General features: G+C 37.1%; 2 protein-coding genes across 3 annotated transcripts; one reads left to right on the top strand and one right to left on the bottom strand.

Moving 5' to 3' along the window:
• Positions 1-3,360: 3,360 nt before the first annotated feature.
• LOC752769 (pectin acetylesterase 5) lies at positions 3,361-12,607 on the bottom strand. 2 transcript variants are annotated; one of them, XM_030975965.1, is made up of 6 exons: positions 12,376-12,607; positions 7,773-8,264; positions 6,829-7,056; positions 6,187-6,330; positions 4,689-4,862; positions 3,361-4,185 (listed from the first exon to the last, which is right to left on the bottom strand). In XM_030975965.1, the coding sequence occupies exons 2-6, from the start codon at positions 8,245-8,247 to the stop codon at positions 3,509-3,511; spliced, it is 1,698 nt and encodes a 565-aa protein (XP_030831825.1). In that variant the 5' UTR covers positions 8,248-8,264; positions 12,376-12,607; the 3' UTR covers positions 3,361-3,508. The 2 variants fall into 2 exon arrangements, with proteins under 2 accessions (XP_030831825.1, XP_030831824.1); XM_030975964.1 differs by lacking the exon at positions 12,376-12,607 and adding an exon at positions 10,083-10,178.
• A 2,755-nt stretch (positions 12,608-15,362) lies between these two features.
• Positions 15,363-19,906, top strand: LOC575225 (ADP/ATP translocase 3). Its single transcript, XM_775642.5, has 3 exons — positions 15,363-15,527; positions 17,340-17,483; positions 18,251-19,906. Exons 1-3 carry the CDS (start codon positions 15,408-15,410, stop codon positions 18,893-18,895), a joined length of 909 nt encoding a protein of 302 aa, XP_780735.1. The 5' UTR covers positions 15,363-15,407; the 3' UTR covers positions 18,896-19,906.
• The last annotated feature ends 1,479 nt before the right edge of the window (positions 19,907-21,385 follow it).

Here is a 21,385-nt window from a genome sequence, read left to right as displayed (position 1 = left end):
ACCTTGTCCCTCTCGACCCAAGTGTTGGGGTAATGATAATTAAGTGTCTTTGAGTAGTATTAATATCATAAGGATACCCTTTGTAAATAAAAACGTCCGGCGTACTACATTCTATTTTACTTCAATGAAACATGCCGTGTTATACTATTTTTACCATATTGTTCGAAGGTAAAATAAAAGAAGAATAACAAAAATGTCATATGAGATGCAACAAACATCATTGTTCATTTTCCCCATCAATCGAACAGGATACATAGAAAGCATGATAGAACAATACCATTACCAATAATTTTATTGTTTTATTTCTATTGACACAATTCAAAGTAAGTCATCGCAGTTCGTAAAGAAAAGGAATATTCATTGTACTGTAATACCAGATACCGCATAATGTTCACCTTTTGCCCGTAAAGTTGGGGAAAATCCTTACCTCTTTTCATGAAAATTAATTATTGTGACAAAATGATTTATTTATCACGAATAATTTTTCATATTGTCACAATCATTTCATGGAAAGAGGTATGGAAAAATTACTCCAACTTTATGGGCAACCGTGTATTCAATAATATATTTATTGATATATTTTTTTAAATCGTTAAATTTAGCCTATCGGTATTAATCATAGTGAAGGTAAAATAAAAGACAAAATAAAAATAAATGTGTTACATCGAAACTCTCTCTATTGATATAGCATCATCTTAAAAAGTTGAAATAAAAAAAACTATTTTGGTTTCTGCCGGATCTGGGAGTTTATTATAATAACTGGGATGTTTTCCCAAGAGTAAATTGTATCTAATTTCTGTTTACTAATCAAAATTAGGTTTGGACCTTTAAACAACATTTTATAATCACTTTGTACAACCGCCGATACAAACGGTTGCTTTTCTGTAACTATAAATTATAATCTAAACGAGAGAGGGCACTATAGCATCAAAAGTACCGGTCATGGCAGAAAGATTTGGGCTAACTCAGTTATACCCGAAGAAACACGATGCCCAACAAATAAAAGCAACTCACTTCATATTCTGTACTCACTGAAACATATTAAGCCAACTTTTATGTTCCGACAACATGCAGTAGTAAATTTATATTTCACTTATTTCGCAGTTAAGCAATGTTTTATGGTATGAAAATATCTACACTTTAAAATGTTAAAGACACTTGAAATTGCGATGCATGGATTCAATTATTAAAAAAACATTTGTGTGTATGAATCAACAATGTTTTATCTTTACAAAATGTACGATATAATATAATCCATGTTATGAGAAGCAGACAAAAGTAAAACAGAGAGTTGAAACTACAGTGTAATTATAAAGAAATATTAAACTATGAATCCGAACGAATAAGACTAAAATTTGTCTTGATATAACCTTTCTAAGATTTTTGCAACGCTTATGAACATAAACATTCTATATATCATTTTATGAACAACATCTCGATATGGGTTTCAAATGAAGGCTCGTTCAAAATTCACGACGAATACAAGGAAAAACTTGATTATTTGGTCAATTTAAGTTAAGGCATGCAAGAAGCGGAAGACGGTTGGAAGAGATTGCAGATAAATGCTTATAAGCCCAGTCAAGTTTTTTTTTTCTCTCTACATATTGTTATAAGCAATCTCAATTTCTCCCTTGTATGCGTGCTGTGATCCTCACTGTATACGTATCAATTTGTATATCAAAACAGAGAACACACTCAATTTTGTCTTCTATATTATATACCATGAATCTAAAATCACTCATTAAAAGACTAACCAGCAAAAGCACTATTGAAAATAGACAGAGAAAAGGCATGACCGTAAAAGATTGACAGACGTTTACTACTATATATCTTTATACAAGATGCGGCATCTTCAATAAATTCTTCTTTGAACGAATAGCTAAATCTCACGGTAGCCACGACAAATATATCTGTGTAGGATAATTCTTTTTATATCCATCGATTTCTGGAAGAACTTACACTTTCAAGAGCTTATTTCACGGAAGACACTTTGCTTTAGTAAACACCATGGATCGTCTGACAAACAAATACTACTATGATTTGATAACATCTTAATCCAACCGTTCTGAACATGCTATTCACAACTTCAGTTACTTGGTATTTGAAAAGAAGAAATAATAGATGTTCAAGTCCCTTGCTCAATCATCATGGGTAAAAAACGGAAAATAATGTGAAATATCTCATCCACATCCTCCCAAACTAAACTTTATTTCATGAATAAAAAGACACAATTTAAAGGTTAAATATTAAATTTACACTGCCATGAATTACCCATTACCTTTTGTTACACAACATATTTACAAACCTTTCTAACTTAAAACCTCATTCCAATTTGTACAATCATATCATTGAAAAATGAAAATCATTATATACACTTCAGAAAGGTGACTATTTAGGTAAGAAATACAAAAAAAAAATACAAATACACATATCCCATCACACAATGCACTATTTCACTTTAAAAAAAGATCAGAAATAAAAAACCTTCAAAAGTATCGCTTTGAATTGTTTTAGTTTTTGTTGTGAATACATGACTATATTATGTATAAAGGCTTTTGCAATATTATCTAAGTGTAGGTCTACTTTTTAACAAAACAGTCATTATTTTGTAATCTAATTTTTGTTCTATTACCATTTCTGCAGCCGCTTGTTGATTGTCAAATCATTATTTAAAAAAAAACCTCTTGTAGATTAAATCTTTTATATACTTTTTATTGGAAGAGTTTCTTCCACTAGACATCCTGTGACACAAAATAAAAATCAAATGCACATAGCTATAAACTAAACATTCAATTGCATGAAGCGTAATAATATTTATAAAATTGCACTCATGTTGGTATTACTATTTACACAATATGCAAACATCTAAAATTGTTGTTTATACTGCTTCATCATTATGGCTTAACATTAATGAAAACAGTGAAGACACTATAACAAAGGCAAATGTATTATAAGGTATTTGTTCAGTTCATGGAAGCCCCAGGAATCCTAGGGTATTATAGTTCGGTGATTTTTTTCCATCATCATTCATCTTAAATCTACATCCTCGTTATGAGTAGCGAACTCGTTAACATTTGGCACTTGCATTCATACTGTAATCTTTAATATTGCAGCGCAATAAATCATATTGTTTTGGTTCATAATACTATAATATTTTTAATTCTGAGATAATTTCTTGGTAAATGTCAGAAACAGTGGTTTAGAGTAGGTCAGCACTTTGGGAGGGGGGGGGGGTAATGACTGGTGTCATTGCTAAATATTTTTGTTTAGCTATTCGATTGCGATGGATAAGACACATGTGCCCCCCCCCCTCCACCACAACTATGCTACTGCACCACTGCAGGTATGTGTGTGTGTGTGTGTATGGGGGGGGGGGGGGGCATAACTCAAATTATTGACTATTGACTAACAATGAAATGAAACAGTGAAAATTCCTTCCAAATTCAGCCTAATCCTAAGTCATATTTCACTTGATATTTCAGGAACGTTATGGACGATGGGAAGACATTTACTTTTGTGATGGTGCCGCATTAGGACCCACCGGGATAACGAAATCATCCATGGCTTGAAGCTTGTCTGCCACCATCTTAAAGAGATCCCTACTCCAATCACACTCCGTATTGCACATCATGCTACTGGCACAATCAATGAACCAGTACTCGCTCGGTGACGCTGGCGATGCCGCTACTGTGACGTCCAGAGCACTGTCAGGAGCGGCGGCCGCTGTCGTCAAAGCCGCCGTCGCGCCAACGGCGCGCTCACGCCCTGCCGATCTCTTCTGCTCTCCATGATCCTCACTGGTGAGCCTCAGGTACCACGCCGCAAAGGCATCTCGGACCACGACGTCAGTCCCTTCAAGGGCCACGTGATCCCAACCATGACCAATGAGATCGCTCGTGTAGCATGACGTCACAAAGACACCGTCTACGTCGGCCATCCTCGCTGCCTGGATCTTCGAGGAGACGTCGGCGCCGAATCGCTCCATCAACGGCTTGAGTTCCGGGCAATCCTGAGGATGGCATCGCATGCTGAGGATATTCCAGATGGACCAGGGATCGTACTTAGAGTTGGTGATGAAGAGGGGTGTCTGGATGTACTTGGTGGCGTATTCAGGAAACATGCATGTCCACGCACTGCCGGGATCGGCCAACACCTGTGTCTGGACGCAGTCCGAATCCAGACTCTCTGAAAAGTTACAAAATAGTTTAGAAAAAAAAGTTACCAATATCCTTGCCAATATAAACCTAAAAAATATTCGATTATCATTATCCTGGTAGATTTCTCACAGCATACATGAATGGTTAAGAATACAAAAACAATACTGTCTTTTAGTCGGAAATAAAATACCTGAAATGTATGATTGATGTTATACCACACACCCTCACACAAGGCTATGGACTTACTTCTCCCCCCCCCCCTCTCTCTCTCTCTCATTGCACTCTCTCCCTCTTCATCTCCCTTTTATCTTTCCATCTCCAAGTCCATGAAGGAACTACGAATATTATTACGAACTCTTTAGCATTACCCTGACTGTCGAAATAAAACTGTCAAAACATCTTCCTGTTCCTTGCACTTTCTGCCATGCGTGCCGAATGAAATAGGGTTTTTATGGTATTTTACATCAAGTTCACAATTTTATTTCGGAGTTCTACAGATTTTCCTCAGAACTGGTAAAAAATAAAACCAACCTAGCATGTGATGTAGATTGAAGAGCCTCTGGAACTGTATCCTAATATGCATATATGCGGACCGGTTATAAGTATCGATATAGAAGGCGGAGTCCGCAAGGGCGTGGTAGGTAGAAGTAGGTGGTAGGAGGGTCTTCACGTGATCCGCCTGGTAGAAAACACCAAGCCCTCCAGCTGAGGGGGTAAGAATGGTTGAAGGGAGCATGAGTAATGATGAATGTTAATGATATAAATCAGCCCACATCGAATTATCAAAAGGTAACTGGAAGCAGCTAAATATGTGACAGACACGACATTGATGCTATGGCAATATTAAAGTGACAACAAAATATTAAAGGTTGACGAATCGGGAGTAAATGGAATTAATATTCATTAATATTATAATGCTTTAGCACTTAAACCTTCTTTTTTTCATTTTAGAAATGTAAAAAAGTTACATGATACTGATTTATTTTGTTGTATATATGTAAATACAAAACAAACAAGTTTTGTAATTAATATGTATAAACAAATTATTTTTAAAAAATCTTGCCAAAGAATGGAACTAGGCTCGACTAGCACTTGTGCTAACTTCTGGTTCCCGTTAACAACTTCACCTAAATATAGTAATACACATATTTATGTTTGTATCTTTTGTACATTTAATAGTATGCAGAGCTATGTCTAAATATCGTTTTAAAACCATTACTGTTCAATTAACATTACTCTTATGTTATTATATATATTATTATTATTCTTTGCATTGTATGATTGTTCATATGTACTGTCATTATTGTGATGTGTTGTTGTTAATAAATTCAATTTCAAATTCAAATGTAACATTTGTTTTCTTCCTATTCTTCCAATTAATAATTAAAAAATAGGATAGTGTATTTATAACAACATAAATAATTTTGAAGAGCACAGTAGCATAAGAAATATGCCTACATTCCACCATAAGCTTCAGCTTGCGCCGGGTACGCCTGTAAACTGAAATTTAAGGACGGGAGATGCTGAAGAGGTTCATTTAATATAAAAACTAAACTATTCAAGCCCCTTTTAAATTTGATATTTTTTTGTTTTTTCGTATAACTCAAGAATAAAAGGTGGACTGCATGGTTGAATTATGGCCTTTGTCGAATACTTTTTAAACGTAAGCTTTATGTCACATTCTTAAGAAACATAAAATGTGGACAAATAGCATGCTTACAAATTACAAAACTTGGTTAGGGTATTAATGATTTATATAGACTGTGAAGAAAGAACTGATTTTTAAGTTTTCTTTAAAGCCTTTCTGCTCTAGTGTGGCCAGGAGGGATTAGAACTCCCTGCGTGGTCACTGACAGGTGGTTATCTCATCAAATCAGCTCTCAATTAACATAAGAAACAGGGGATCATGGGGGACCAACGGGTACCGCTTAGGCATTGTTTGCTATATAGAGGGCGCAATTAGTAGCTACACGTAGTGCAGTCCCGCTGTAAGAACGAAAGGGAGAGAAACAAAAGATTAATCACTTACATCCAGTTCCAGATAAGATGATCCTCTCCGCAGCACCCATCTCAGTGGTGTTGAGAAGATAGTTGATGATGGACTCCAGGACTAAAGAACCTCTCTGGTAGATCACGCCCTCATCAGAGATACTCAAGGCCATCGGTGAATCACCTTGGTAACCGCAAACAAAATATGTTTCAAGAGAAGATTGTGTTTTAAGGAGAATATTGTGTTTTTGAGAAGGGGAAGATGATTTTGTGTGACAAGAAATAGCTTAAGTGTTTGGACCATACTTTCATGCCGCATATGTTCATGATGTTTTGTGTGGCCCCATAATATATACATTTCTGTGTACTTATCACGTGACGTTTAGTCATCTTTTTGATGATTTCAAAAACCTCACAGACACAGTATACACTCCAATACTCTTTCTTTAGTTTCTATGGGAGCGTTCAACGCGTAATATAATATAAAAAGCCTTATGCAAGAGATAAAGAGCAAACATGAAAAATGTCCGGAAAATGTAAAATTAGAGTAAAATGGTTATAAACCCTTTAAAAGATGCTTTTGATTATTCTTCTCATAGAGTCCATCTAAATAAAAGGTTATAAATAGAATCCCACCCCAACCCCCCCCCCAAAAAAAAAAAAAAAAAAAAAAAAATCTTACTTGAAAAAGAGGCGCCATCGCAGTAATGGAACTGGACTACATTCCAGTTGTGGAAATCAGGGTTAACCTCGGGATCGGAAGACAGTAAACCGGGGGTAGGGATTACTGCTGGTATACTGGAAGACGACCCGAGGGGGGTAAGGCTCCTCTGGTAGCAGTTGGTGGCGTTGTAGCACCACTGTCCGTCGGGGAGATGGAGGATCCACGAGTGGAGGCCGGAGTTAGCGCCTGCAAGAATTTAGCAGCAGATGACCAAGATAAGAACAATATTGATTATGATGAATTGTATTAAAACAAAATATTGAACAACAATATAATTATCCCAAATAGCATGGGAGATAATTATAAGAGTATAATGATGATGCAACAGACACATTGATACGTCTCAACTTTTACGTCAAGGTACCTTCATCTTCAAGATTTCTCTATTGCTTTTTTTCAAAGGATTACAACCATTAATATATTTTTTATATTGGGATTATATTGAATCATGACGATAATTTTTTTGAGAGCATAATACTTGTTCATACTCAATCAACATGAAATCATATTTGTCTAATTCTGCAGTGATTATTATTATTGATTATTATGTACTCGTAACAGAGTAGTGTTCAATTAAAGGGCCCTGTCAGAACTGCGTCTAATTACTGATAAAGATCACTATGTCATGGCACGCATGCTTTTGTTTTACCCTATATATTAGGTCAAATTAATCCCACTACGTTTTCAATATTGTATAATGACAACAATTTGTATCGAGTACATGGTTATTGTCTGTGCTGGAAATAGTCAAAACATTTGCTCGGTTAACAGTCAAGACGTAATGAAAATATAATGTCGTATGAATAATTTTACTTTGACGAGATAATAAAGAAGGGCTCTGTTACAGTATGGAATTTTAACGCCCTTTTAAATTGGCTCTTATTTAATGCAAAGAAAGTTACCTTTTCTCATGTAAAATGCAGGTGCACTTCCATCAAGGCAGAACGCTCCCGCCTTACTCGCTACCTCATAGGGAATCTTCACCACTTGAGCTACCCCATCCGCCCCTCCCCCTCCTCCTCCTACCCCTCCTCCAGACCCCAGCGAGGACGAGGGCATGGTCGGACCCAGCAAGTAGGTGCTCACCAACCAGAGGGTCAACCACGTAGTCCAGAGCGTGGCTAGAACGACGACCAGGGTCCAACACGAAAAGATGCGGCAGAGGCAGGCGCAGCAGCCTCGCTGCTGGTAGGAGTTCGGACCGTAGTTCTTGCCGCGGTACGTGGTCTCTGACGGCGGAGGAAGACGGGAGGTTCTCTTCGACGGCCCGGGTGAAGTCTTCTTCTTCTTGAAGGTCCGCCGTCGATCACCGCTGCCGTCGAGGGGCGTGTATTCATCCTCGTAGTCGTGATATTCGTAATCCATCATCGATGACATCGGGCTTGTCAGTAACTCTAAGAACAAGTTTTAATTACAATGATATCACTTTAATAACGGTGCATGATTATAATACAAGCTGTCATGATTAGGTTAAGTATTTTTGTCTTTTATTGTATAATTTATTTAAACAAATCATGAGAACCAAATATTTACAAGATTCGATAAATTGAAGGAAAAGAAAATACAAAATACAAAACAAAAAAAAATACATATAAAGTAGAAACAGCACCACACATTCGTTAGTGATATTATTCTGGTACGACGTATTTACAATTCTAAAATAAAATTTTGTGTGAAAGCTTTCCCTTCTCAAATCTTCTCAAATGTACAACTGTACATATGATTTCAATCTACACAGTTAGATGCACATAGAGCAATGTGCATACAGGGATTCACATACGAGAATACTATTCACTTTAATAGTGAATTTAATTATGCCAGTGAAGATGATTATCTAATTAGGGAAGAATTACAGTAACAATCCATTATCAGATTCAGACATTACAGAAGGAATCTAGTAATTATCCAATTAAATGGGTGTATGCCGAGTTGACTATCATTGCCAAACACAAATATTAATCGCCCAATTAATTAAATTTTATCTAATTACACGTAACAGCTTTAATTTTTTTACAACGTTTTAGCCCTCCATAGGCTATTTTATTGAGTCAAACAAACATTTTTACAATTCAATGAAGTTATGTTTTTCCTTAACTCAAACAAAACAGAACACTTTCACATTTATCTCCTTGTTGTTCATACAAACAAATGTTGAAGTGACTGCCATTTAGTAAAATATTTGTTATACATACCAGATATTGAATGAATATATCTCTCGTCTTCATAATATTGAATAATTTTCTTCTTCAAAGAACTAAAATTTGGAATTTTGTTATTTAGCTTTTGAACAAATAAGTGATGCTTAATCAAAGTCACTATGCAATTTAAAGCATCGTTTATTTTGTCTTCAAAACCAAAAATTACATTTTCTAAATTAAACTCTATCTGTAATCGAGAACCTTCATTTATTCATTTTACCGTTTCATTCCAGAATGATTTACTGATTTCACAATTGTAAAAGAAATGTACAATATCTTCCAGCTTTATTTTACAAAACGAACATTTATCATTACTCACTATTTTCATCTTATACAGTTCATAACATAACCCAACCTTTAATGGATTTAATGGCTGAATTGTAGTCATTGTCCAAACCCTTTAATGCAGGACTGCAACGGTTACAATGAAGCTCATCACAAAAGACTATACAATGAACATAATTTCAAACATTTTCCACTACAAACAACTCGAAGTAGAATGATTGCTATAATACTGCATTTTCAATGCACAACATATTTCAGATTTTGGGTATATTGTATTTTAATAAATAGTTATTTTGACAATTTTCGTTTTAGGGAAAATTATGCTTATAATTCGACTTATTCGGCGAGATATTCATCTAGAAACGTTTACAATCATCAAAACTGCAGTCGGTTATAAGTTTTTACACATCGACGGAAAAGTCATGTACATGTATGAACATACATAGTATTATAATTATACGACATAGAACATAGAATATAGAATAGCGATTTATATTATCATGATTATAATTATAATGTTCAATACGAAACATGTGACCCGGCAAAAATGTTGATATGCAGTTGATTATGTATACTAATGGTATATAAATTTATCAAAAAAAATAGATCAAATATCGAATCCAGTATCACTTATTGTATTGGCATGATTAATCTTTGTACGTAACGATTACTAATATTATGACATTATCTTACACAAAACATGCTATCGTATTGTTATTTAGAACTTACCGTTTCTTTTCTTCTTCAAACGTAAGAGGTGTATGTCGGCTCTCAGATTGCAGCTAATTCATCTTATTAACAAAAAACGTATAAAAAAGGATATAAAATCAAACTCACATAGCTTCGGAAACGTGTATAAATATACCAGCGTGGAAGAGCTGTAATGTCCCAATGTGCCTATAGAAAACTGATTTGAAAACCGATAATAATTCGTTTGCTTTCCTCTCAATCCCGCACGCCATATGGAACAAGTGGCGCATATATTAAAAACTGAAATCCACACCAGGAGAAAATTAACACACTTTCTTATTATACACACACGGCGAGAGGTATACAATAGGCCTGGGAATAACACGTGGACGATATTATGATAATTAAAGGCTGTCTGCGATTCCGGTGTATGTATAGACAAAAGGGTCTCATTTGCATAATAATTGCATTTATTTTCATATCATAATACAGTTCAACTGCATGGAGTATATGTTACCAAATCGATACCGCTGTATTTTTGCAGCACGAATATGACCAAAATAATGCAGTTTAAATAAAAGAAATGCAGGATAGGCCTATGCCAAAATGAGTGTACCGATTTTATCACATTAAATGAAATTTCCGTTTATTTAATATATTCTTGTTTTAGCATCATTGGCATTAAAGTTCGTTTCGATTTAGTTTTTGTCAATGACATTTGAATCGCCATCATCATTATCGTTGAAATATTGAAGGAAATACAACAAAGCTTATTTTGTTGAAATTGGTATCGCACCATTGTGACGTCATGAATCATTTTTTTTAAATCACAATTTCAACATGCGAGATGCCTACCCGCATATAAATACATGTACAAACACTTGCTTTAACGTTAACCCTTTATTTACCATGGTCAATTTAGCATGCGTACGTGAAATGGGAAAAGAACGACAGAGGAACTCGACTGGTTAATCGAGCGCAAGTTGAAGTGGTAAATCAAAGATTTTCACTGGCAGATTGAAGTTTAAAGGGAAAGCTCGCTCATACTAAAAAATGATTGTAATGAATGGTTTAGGCGTACTTGTATACAGCATTCAGAGGAATTTGCTTTGTCTCTATTCCTACTGATTAACGTGGTATCACAGTGGTGTAAAGTAAAGGGTGGAGATTCGGCACCCCCCCCCCTCTCACCCATTTGGAGGTCCAGAAAGAAAGCAGTAGAAAAGGTTGAAGAAGACGGTCTATGCCCAACCCCGTCCATGGAAGATTCTACACCCCCTCCATTATTACTTTCTGGATAATTATAATACTCATCGGTCCCAGAGGGGTAATATCTTTATTTCCCTTATTCCTCTTTCTGCCTTTCTTTCCCTTTATTGACGTCATACTTTCTTTCTTCATCCCCCCCACTCTCTGTCTGTATCCATGGTCCTCTCCCTTGTCATATGTTGTTCTTATGTCCCTCTCTCTGTTATTTCCCAGTTCCCAGATATCCCCCCCCCCTTTTTTTTTCTCTCATGGCAAAAAACTTTTTTTCCCCAATCGAATTTACATGGTGCTTACATCGTTTATATAGGATGTTAAAGGTAATCACAGAGAACGTCGATGACAAAAGATCAGAATAGTGTTTGCAGTTCGGAATATTATTTGCTAGTCTGGAGAAAAGTAAATGTCAACTATGGAAAGCCAGATGAAGTTATTTTTAAGCAGCTAGTACATCATGGGATTATATCATTTTTAACACAATTTTTTTGCAGACGAATGTTGCTCCTGAAAACATCCATATATTTTTGTCCGATCTAGCAGCAAACTATTCATACGAATTGATAACGATGAACAAAGAAAGTCATTTATTTGAAATCGGACGAGTGAAGGCGATACCTGGTCGTTATGTTTCAGGAAAGAATTAGCATCAATGCCGATGCAATACAAGGTCTGTTGCAATAAGCCTCAGCAGCCACTCATTGTAATAATAGCCAGATCATAGCCACAATAATAAAGACTACTATTTTGTGATTCATTCAAATGAAAAATAATAATTATCTGCCAAAGTTCACACTGGGACGAGACAATTTACAGTTCCAAACTGACATTTTGTATGCATCAGTTGCTGCGAGATCAGACAAACCTCAAGCATGTGTGGTGCTGTGACGTCAGAATGGAAATCGTTCCTCGAATATAAATCTATTGACAAGAGGGACATGCTCAAAGCCTGACGACAACCAATTATTGAAGCATCCATATAAACTTCTCATTAATAAAATATTAATGTCATTTTCAAGAAAATTGTAATATCTGTCATTGACATGGATTATAGGCATAGAATACTCACGTTGATTTGATAGTGGGCATCAGCGGAAAGACGAGACATATGAAATTCAAAATGTTTGTTTGCAGTTTTAAACGATATCTGTTGAAACTATAAATGGATGAAGATGAAGTTGAAGGATGTTTTCCATGACGGCGCCACGCCACATTGATATAACACGTGAACAAACCTGATGCGATGTGCCGTGTTTTCATACCACGCGCCTATAAAATTAACGATGCATTCGACCCAAACCGATATTTCCTTCTAAACGCACAGTACTGTTGTGAACGAACCAGGTGACACGTGTCGGAGAAATAGACGGAGAATGAATAAATGAAATATAGACGAAAGGGAAAGATAGGCGGAGAGGAAGGAAAATGTACTAGGCAGAAACGGGAGAGGAGAAGATAGGGGAAAGAAGTGAGAAAAGATATATGGAGCCGAGGGGGGGGGGGGGGGGGGGCATAGTGCCACCACTTTCTCAAGTACCCCTAAAAAGCCCCCTTTTACATAGGAAAGGTGCCCCCTTTTACTTCCGATGAGTGCCCTTATTCAAATGTAAGAGATTAACTTTGAAATAAGAGCCCCTTTTATTTTTACATGGGCCCCTTATCCATTTGGATTCGTGCCATTTTCCCCATTTTGCTTATTGCTCCAATTCCTTTGTAATAAGTGCCCCCTTTCCGTTCTCATAAGTGCACTTTTTTCATATGTCATATTACTTTTATCTAAGCATTTTTTCATATGTTCCTATTTTGATTAAGTTTTGGAATGAAAATCATATGAATTGAAATTTAAATGAGTGAGGGGTGGGGAGATGGGGGGGGGGGGGGGTTCGTATGCCAATCTGTTTGCGTTTGCGTTGAAATTCCCTTGTCTGCGGTATATTGTGTAAATGCTCTTGACTCCACTTTGGTACGAAAGGTCTTTGGGTCGCTCCTTGCCTGGGGCTTTTTCTTTGAACTTTCGACAAGAAATGCACTAAAATGTGGATTATCATTATCATTATTTATCTCCTGTTCTGCATATTCTCTCTCCCCCGGCACCCCCTCTATTCTTTTCTGTCTCTCCCCTCTCTCGCTCTTTCTATCTAGGGTATGGGGGGGGGGGGGGGGGGGTCCTAACACCAGTGTTGCCGCTTATATTCGCTTCCGGTCACCCTTCGAACTGGTTTTGAGTTTTAAGACTTTAAGATGGTCTGAATCTATGCTGGTAATATGCAAAACATCTTTTATTGCGCGCTGCCTATAATAAAGTGTGTGGTTATTCTTAAGAGGGAGCCCTTCCATATTAATGTAAGCGAGACAGAAGGCTCTTTGATAAGTAACATGAGTATATCATCTATAGATGGGTGCGAGCGTAGCGAGCGAGCTTTGGGAGAAATTGCTCTTAGTCGCTTAAAATTTGGGGCGCGTTTAATGATTAGAGGAAAAGGGGACACTTATCAGAAAAGAAAAGGGGAATGCGTCAATATACAAAAAGTAATTATCAGAGGTGAAAATGGGGCACTTCTTACACCCTCAAAAAAGGCACTCACCAGGGATGAAAAAAGTCAGTCATGAGAAAAGGAAATGGGCATTTGTCGACGGAAAAGGGGCCCCCATCATATATTGATAGGGGATTTATAGGAGGTGAAAAGGGGCATTTATGAAAAGGGGATAGGTCCCTTATTAGAAAGGAAAAAGGGCACGTATAAAAGGGAAATTATCAGAGGTGAGAAGAGGCACTTATCGCACCTGAAAAAGGACAATGACCAGATATGAAAAGGGGCACTTATGTGAATGGAAAAGGGGCACTTATAATAAAGGAAAATGTGCATTAGTTGGAAGAAAATGGGCACCGATCAGATTTAAAGGGGCATTTATCGGAGGTTAAGGGGGCACTTATCTGAAGTGAAAAGGAGTAACTTCTCGTACCTGAAAAGGGTCATTTACCAGAGAAGGGGCACTTATGAGCAGGCCCGTAGCCAGAGTTTGATGTTGGGGGGGGGGGGCATCGACGTCCTGGGGAGGGGTCTAAAAAAGTTCAACCGATCTTGGGAATTTTTGGGAGACACGTGCCCCCTGTGCTCCCCCTCCCCGTGGCTACGTGCCTGCTTATAAGAAGGGGAAGGGGCACTTTTTTAATGGGGCACTTATCATTAGGAAAAGGGGCACTTATTATAAAGGAAAAAGGGGCATTAGTCGAAATAAAATGGGCACCGATCAGATTTTAAAAAGGCATTTATCGGAGGTTAAGGGGACACTTACCATTTACCAGAGAAGGGGCACTTATAAGAAGGGGAAGGTGCTCCTTTTTTAATGGGGCACTTATCAGTAGGAAAAGGGGCAGTTATTAGAAAGGAAAAGGGGCACATGTGAATTGTAAAATATTTATAAAATAGGTTCCCCCATTTCTTTTCTTCATTTTTTGTAATTATTAATTTACTTATTTGTATTTTTTTTTAAATTTCTTTATCTTATTTTATTTTGTATTCGTCCTTATATAATTGTATTATTTAATTTTTAATTTTATATTATTTTTTTGTTTTCGTCCTACCTACTCCCGCCCCCCCCCCTTTAAAACAATATTTTTGACTGCTAGTCTAAGCGAACGTAGACCTACATGTCATTTGTGTCAAATTATCAAAGCTTTTTGGTCGTCTAGTCTAGTCTGGATTAAGATAAGTGAGTCACGGTCCGGTCGGTCGGGTCACGGGTTTACGCACGCACTCTCGTAAAGCCGGATCGTGATTAACGGGAGCGGAATTGGGAATTCACCTTTGGCACGACTATTAACCAGCGGATGTATATTTGACCCCAAAATGTAATATTGTCGAAAATGGATCCATGAGGTTAACAAATCTAAAAGATAACACACAAAACAAAGATTTGACGAAAAATTTATTGTCATCTGGTATTTGTATGTTATGATTTAAAGAAATGTAGATAAACATCTGCACTATTTTTTTTATAAATGCGGAGGTATGCACTCAACGAGGTGGTGAACTAGTGACGTACATTACCGGCATTTTCCTCCCATCATCCTCTCTCTCTTTCTCACCAGCAAGAAACATGGGCATCGATCAGGAAGTCGTCAAATCTTTTGTAATAGATCTTGCAGCCGGTGGCATTGCCGCTGCAATTTCTAAAACAGCCGTAGCCCCTATCGAAAGAGTCAAGCTCTTACTACAGGTAAGATTTTGTCAAAATTTTGCGAAGATTTAAGTAAATTTTCGTCTTCATACTCCCTCGTCTTGGTGTAGAGAGTGAGCACTGTAGCGTACATGCGTGTGTGTTCCATAGGGTTTGTACGTATGGTAATGTGTGTATGCGTGGTGAGCTGAGTGCGTGTACTCACTGCGTTCACGTGGGCTTTTTGCACTTCCTGCAAAAAAGCCGGTACCGGTGTCGTGCGTTGCTACACGATTGGTGAATGAACATGTTCTTGTGTAATTTGACAGTTTTCTGAATGGAAATGTGTTGAAAAGCATACAGTTCTACTAGCCTTATGTTCAGAAATAAATAAGAATGATAGCATGTGTCCAGTGATCCCGATGCTGACTAAAGTTAAAACCCTTCTTCAGTGAATTTGTCCTTGAAAAGGGAATCAATTGAGGGCGGCGGGGACTGCTCATGGCGTCCATATTGATTTTTTTTGGTACAAACTGGATTCGAGGGTCTAAGCCTATAGGTCTAGAGTCTACACTTTGATATTTGCGATTTTCGAAAAGTTGATGAAAGTGGATAAATATGGACATAACAGTTGAAGGGAACATCTTGAAAATGAAACTTTCCATTGACAAAATTGATTCTAACTTCACCTTTAAAATAAAAGGTGCTGTGTTCAAATTGACCCTGCATTTTTACAAGAATTTGTTAAAGTTAGATAAAGATTTGCAGAACATGATATTGAGACCCAGCTACTGCAGGGTTGACATGGGCCATTCTTTTTCATATTGAGGATATAAACTAAAGACTTTAAATTTATGATAATTATCCTGGCAAAGACAAAATAAAACCAAAATACCAATTGTTGGATGTGGGGTCGCAAAAAATAAGATTGGAGAGTGTGAATGTAATCTGTAGCAAATGAAAAGGGGAATTAACCATGATCAATGTGCTTAGCAAGCTTTTAAATTACACTTTGGTAGTCCAAAAGGCCAAACACAGCAAATGGAGATTTCCTAAAATCCTTAAAAGTTGCTGACATTAGGAGAGTCTCCTAAGTAGTGAATTGGATAGGGGGCTAAGCATGCTTCAGTAATTAATGTTTTCCTCTCTCTGAAAAGGTTAATTCTGACTAATTTCAGCCATTTTATAATGAGAGCAATAAGAAATATATGGTATCCGCTTCTTTAATTTCTGTCTCTATTACCCAGTAATTTCTAAACTTTTTCAAACCACAAAGCTGTGAAAAGAAGGAAGGAAGCTAATGATGATCACATTGAAAAGGGTTGGTTGGTTGTGACTCATTTCACCAACCAACATAAAGTTTAGAGTTCAGATTGATAGTGCAGCTGCTGCAATTCTGTTAAAACTAAATGACTCGTATCTAAAGTGATCATCATTCACTGCCATAGTGAAAATATTTCACCAGGAAGAGTTTGCAGTGAAGTTAAACTCGTTTCTGAATTCCAACTGCATATATTCCGGCACACAGTTGACACAGAAATGTCTTCTACATGTCTCACAATAGCCCTTAATTAAATAAAGGTTTTTGAACCAAGTTAGGGTTATTTATCATACATGTACATGTAAAAGCCATTTATTTTATCCGGGTTTCGAAAGACACTTACCCTATACAAATATTCATCACTATTTTTAAATCCCTTAAAAAAAATTGTGTTTTCATATTTTTTGTTGGGGAGAGGTTAGAGAATTAAAAAACTTCATTTAAATTATTTGATTTAAATATCTCGATTCAACTGTTGGCCTCATCAGCACAGAAAGGTCCATTATATTGTTATATTTAAAAAAAAAAATCTTTCTTTTCTTTTGATCCAGGTTCAACATGCATCAAAACAAATTACAAAAGATATGCAGTACAAGGGAATTGTTGACTGCTTTACCCGTGTAACCAAAGAGCAGGGCTTCTTCTCACTATGGCGTGGAAACTTGGCCAACGTCATCAGATACTTCCCAACACAGGTGAGGATTGTCTGCCTATAACTAAACTGCAGCTACACTATATGTAACATCCACACGTCCAACAAGACTTGGGTCTTGCAGTTATGATAGATTCAGAAGAATAATTTTTCAGTTCATGCATTTCTTATGTTAATAATGGTCCTTAAATGTACATGCTTGGTCCATGTATTTGAAAGTGTATCAAACACCTAAACCATTGGTCTTGGTGTAATGTGTTCCATTCTGCTCCACTGCAGTCAAACTATGAGCTTAAAACATTTCTTTTACACCAAGATATTGCAGCTTAAATGCATTCTCAAAGAACTTTATAATCCCTTGTTCAGTAGACTACTGAATGCATGTGCAGAATAAGGCCCCTAAGTCCAACAATCAAGTCTAAAGTTATGAAATTGTAAATAATAAACTCTTTACGTTGTATAGCTCCCTCTCAAGGTCAAGATATTAATTAAACTATGAAACAGTGTTTCTTGACTAAAATTGACTGATAAGCTAATCCCGTTTGGAAATTATATATCACAACTACATATTCTGAGATTTTCATGGTCGGAGCTACTATTGCACGGCCGTAGCCGCTATTTGAAATTTTTGTATTCAATTTTTCTCGCAAGCAGATGTGTTTTAGGGGCCAAATTTTCTAATGCTTATAATACATCCATAGGAGCATCCAAATATATCAAAATTGTAAAGAAGCACTATCCATTTAAAGTAATCTTTTTTTATTCAACTTTCGTTAATCATTGCTCTGCTCTGTATGTTTTTTTTTTCAGGCTCTGAACTTTGCCTTCAAAGACAAATACAAGAGGTTGTTCTTGAATAATGTTGACAAGAATAAGCAGTTCTTGCGCTACTTTGCTGGTAACTTGGCTTCCGGAGGAGCTGCAGGAGCCACATCACTCTGCTTTGTGTATCCCCTCGATTTCGCCCGTACCCGTCTGGCTGCCGATGTCGGTAAGGGCGGAGGGCGAGAGTTCAAGGGTCTCGGTGACTGCTTGACCAAGATCTTCAGGTCTGACGGCATGCTTGGACTTTACCGTGGATTCGCCGTGTCCGTCCAGGGAATCATCATCTACCGTGCAGCCTACTTTGGCTTCTACGACACAGCCAAGGGTATGTTGCCAGAGAACCTCAGCAGGAATATCCTGATCTCTTGGATGGTGGCCCAGACTGTCACTACCTGCTCAGGAATCATCTCCTATCCCTTTGACACTGTCCGTCGTCGTATGATGATGCAGTCTGGCCGAAAGGGTGGCGATGTCATGTACAAGGGTACCATCGACTGCTGGACCAAGATCATGAAGCAGGAAGGTGGCGGAGCCTTCTTCAAGGGTGCACTCTCCAATGTCCTACGTGGTACCGGCGGTGCCCTCGTACTCGTAATGTACGATGAAATCAAGAATCTCCTTGTATTTTAAGAACATCACCAACAAAAAGTTTTAGTCTGGTGTAGCTAACATCATGTGAGCAGAATTGCCCAAATCACTTTTTACAACATTGTGGATGGCAACATCCACCTCCCAATGTTCCATCTCTTGGCAAGCGAAATACCTTTTCTTCATAATCATTTAATTTAATTCTGGAAATCTTGTTTCACATCTGCGCTTCAAGTACAGTGTTTTGGGTAATTCTGCTTGAGAGGGTGAGGATGAAATAGGATTTTCCTATGAAATGGGATTTTCTTATTTTGGTTGCTTTGGTTTCAGAAATGTCTTCTCTCAAGACATTTTTGAAACGAGGATATATCATAGCACCATTGATACCAATAAAAAAATCCTCAAGATCTTATTCAAAAGTCAGACCTCTATGAGGTTAATGCTCCACCAAAATGCATAGGTATTTTCTATCGGTTCTCAGTGTATCGACCAAACTCCAAACATTAAACACATCATGGTTAGACTGCATATATGCAAATTTATGGAAAGATATTTATATGAAGTATTCATATTAGAATAATGAAAAGTAATTATAGGGATAGACCAATCCATTCAGGTTGTGTGATTTTGCTTTTACAGTGTAGTGATACATTACACTTCCAAGATGAATGCGCAATGATAACCATAAAATTGAAGAAAAGAAAAAAAAATCCTAATCGTGGTAATAGGTTCATTACAGTATGATTTGAAGTTTGTTTGTATTTTACTTTTGTGAAATGAATGTGTAACCCTTATCCACATCAGATTTAAACAAAATTGTATCCGATTCTTAACCTATTATCACACCTTGAATGGCTGGCCGATAATATCACCATTCTGAGGCATCACAAACTGGTATCGATGATGGCGGAGCAATTTCACACATTTTGAACTGCCTAGTGCTTTTCATTTCTTTGTGTGGTATAATGATGAATATGCACAATGTGTTGTGAATATTATGGACTTGGATTTATGTGTGGAAAAGGAAAGTCTAATAAAAAGCTATAAAATTAACCTTGAAACTATGCTGTCTCGTCATTTCTAGTGCAAGTATTTTAGTTGAACACAATTGGGGCAATGAAACTGTTTTTTTTCCGTCACTTGTTATGAAAGACATTTGTTTTTAGGATGCTATCCATAATTGAGGGCTTTTGTGCAGTGGATGTACATTTACATGTACCAGGTTGCTGCTGTAGCCTTGTAATAAGTATGTGATACATTGTAACATTTATGATTAGTGTGTGTGCCTGTGTGCTTGTTAAATTGAGAAAAATAGGAAAATGAGAGAGTATCGACAGATTTATGCAATCCACAAACTATATGTACATTTGAACTTGTATACCAAATTAAATTAAAATTGTCTTACAACTTAGTGAGCAAATGAATACCAAATTATCTTACAAGTGAGCAAATAATGAGTCAATATTAAATTATTCATTGATTATTCTAAACTGTCTGTTATCGGTTAATTCTACTCCCTTCTGTATTCTTTTCTGTCTCTCTATGCCCTATGTGAGTTTTCCTTCAATTTGCTCATACAAACCACTTGAACATGAAGGTGAAATTGAAAGGATCCAGCCTGTAAAAAATTGGGTGTTTGGTTTTATATATCTCTCTTAAGGGTACTCGGTATCAGGACAATTACCCCCAGAATAGTCTCTAGGACAACTAAGGAAAATTACCCCCTGTTCATTATAGGGGTAGTCTCTCAAACTCTTCCTCTTTCTGAACCTAGCCATTTTCTCTTATTCAGCCAATCCTAGAATTTCTTGACCACACTTGATCATTTCCTTTTTTCTTGCACCTCTTTTTGTCTCTCCTAACCTAGCTCCTGCTGCTCTTGCTTCCTTTTCAATCTCTTGGTCACTGTTCCATCTCTATCTTGCCCCTTTACATGTATCTATTCATCGTTCTTCATCGTTCTTCCTCACCTTTGGTTCCAGCTCCTTCCCCCCTTTGTCGTTTATGCTGTATTTCTTTATGATTGTAACACTTTCCCATGATCTTTTCCTTTTCTCTGGTAATGTCTCTTGATCTTTCCATCATTGTCCCACTTTCACCCTCTGTGGCTTGCCCCCCCCCCCCCCTCCCCTCACTCTCTTCCTTGCTCCCTGCCTCCCTTCATCATTCTCTCTTGCCTCGGTAGTCTGAATCTTTCTGTATATAGCTCTCTCCTACCCCCTCTATCTGTCAATTCTTATCTGACTAATCTCTTATCTTTCTCTCTACCTATCTTGCCTTTTTTTCGTCTTCTTCATTTAGCTCACTTGAAGCCAAATGCTCAAGTGAGCTATTGCGATTGCTTTAGGGGGCCTAGGGGCAGGGCCCCCAATTTCCCTTGAACAAAGTAATTGCACATTTTCTTCTTCTTGAAAACCCAAGGTTGTATGCTAACCAAAATTTGTAGGGAAGGTAGATCTAAAGCCCCTTAGTGGGCCTGGTACAGCATCCCTCAAAGCGACCCTATGGCGATAATTTAGCATTTCTTTACCT

The sequence above is a fragment of the Strongylocentrotus purpuratus genome, unplaced genomic scaffold (assembly GCF_000002235.5).
Source record: "Strongylocentrotus purpuratus isolate Spur 01 unplaced genomic scaffold, Spur_5.0 spur5_scaffold_8, whole genome shotgun sequence".
In the NCBI taxonomy this organism is placed as follows: Eukaryota; Metazoa; Echinodermata; class Echinoidea; order Camarodonta; family Strongylocentrotidae; genus Strongylocentrotus; species Strongylocentrotus purpuratus.
The sequence above is the reverse complement of the archived record's forward strand: the minus strand, read 5'-3'. Positions and strand labels throughout refer to the sequence as shown.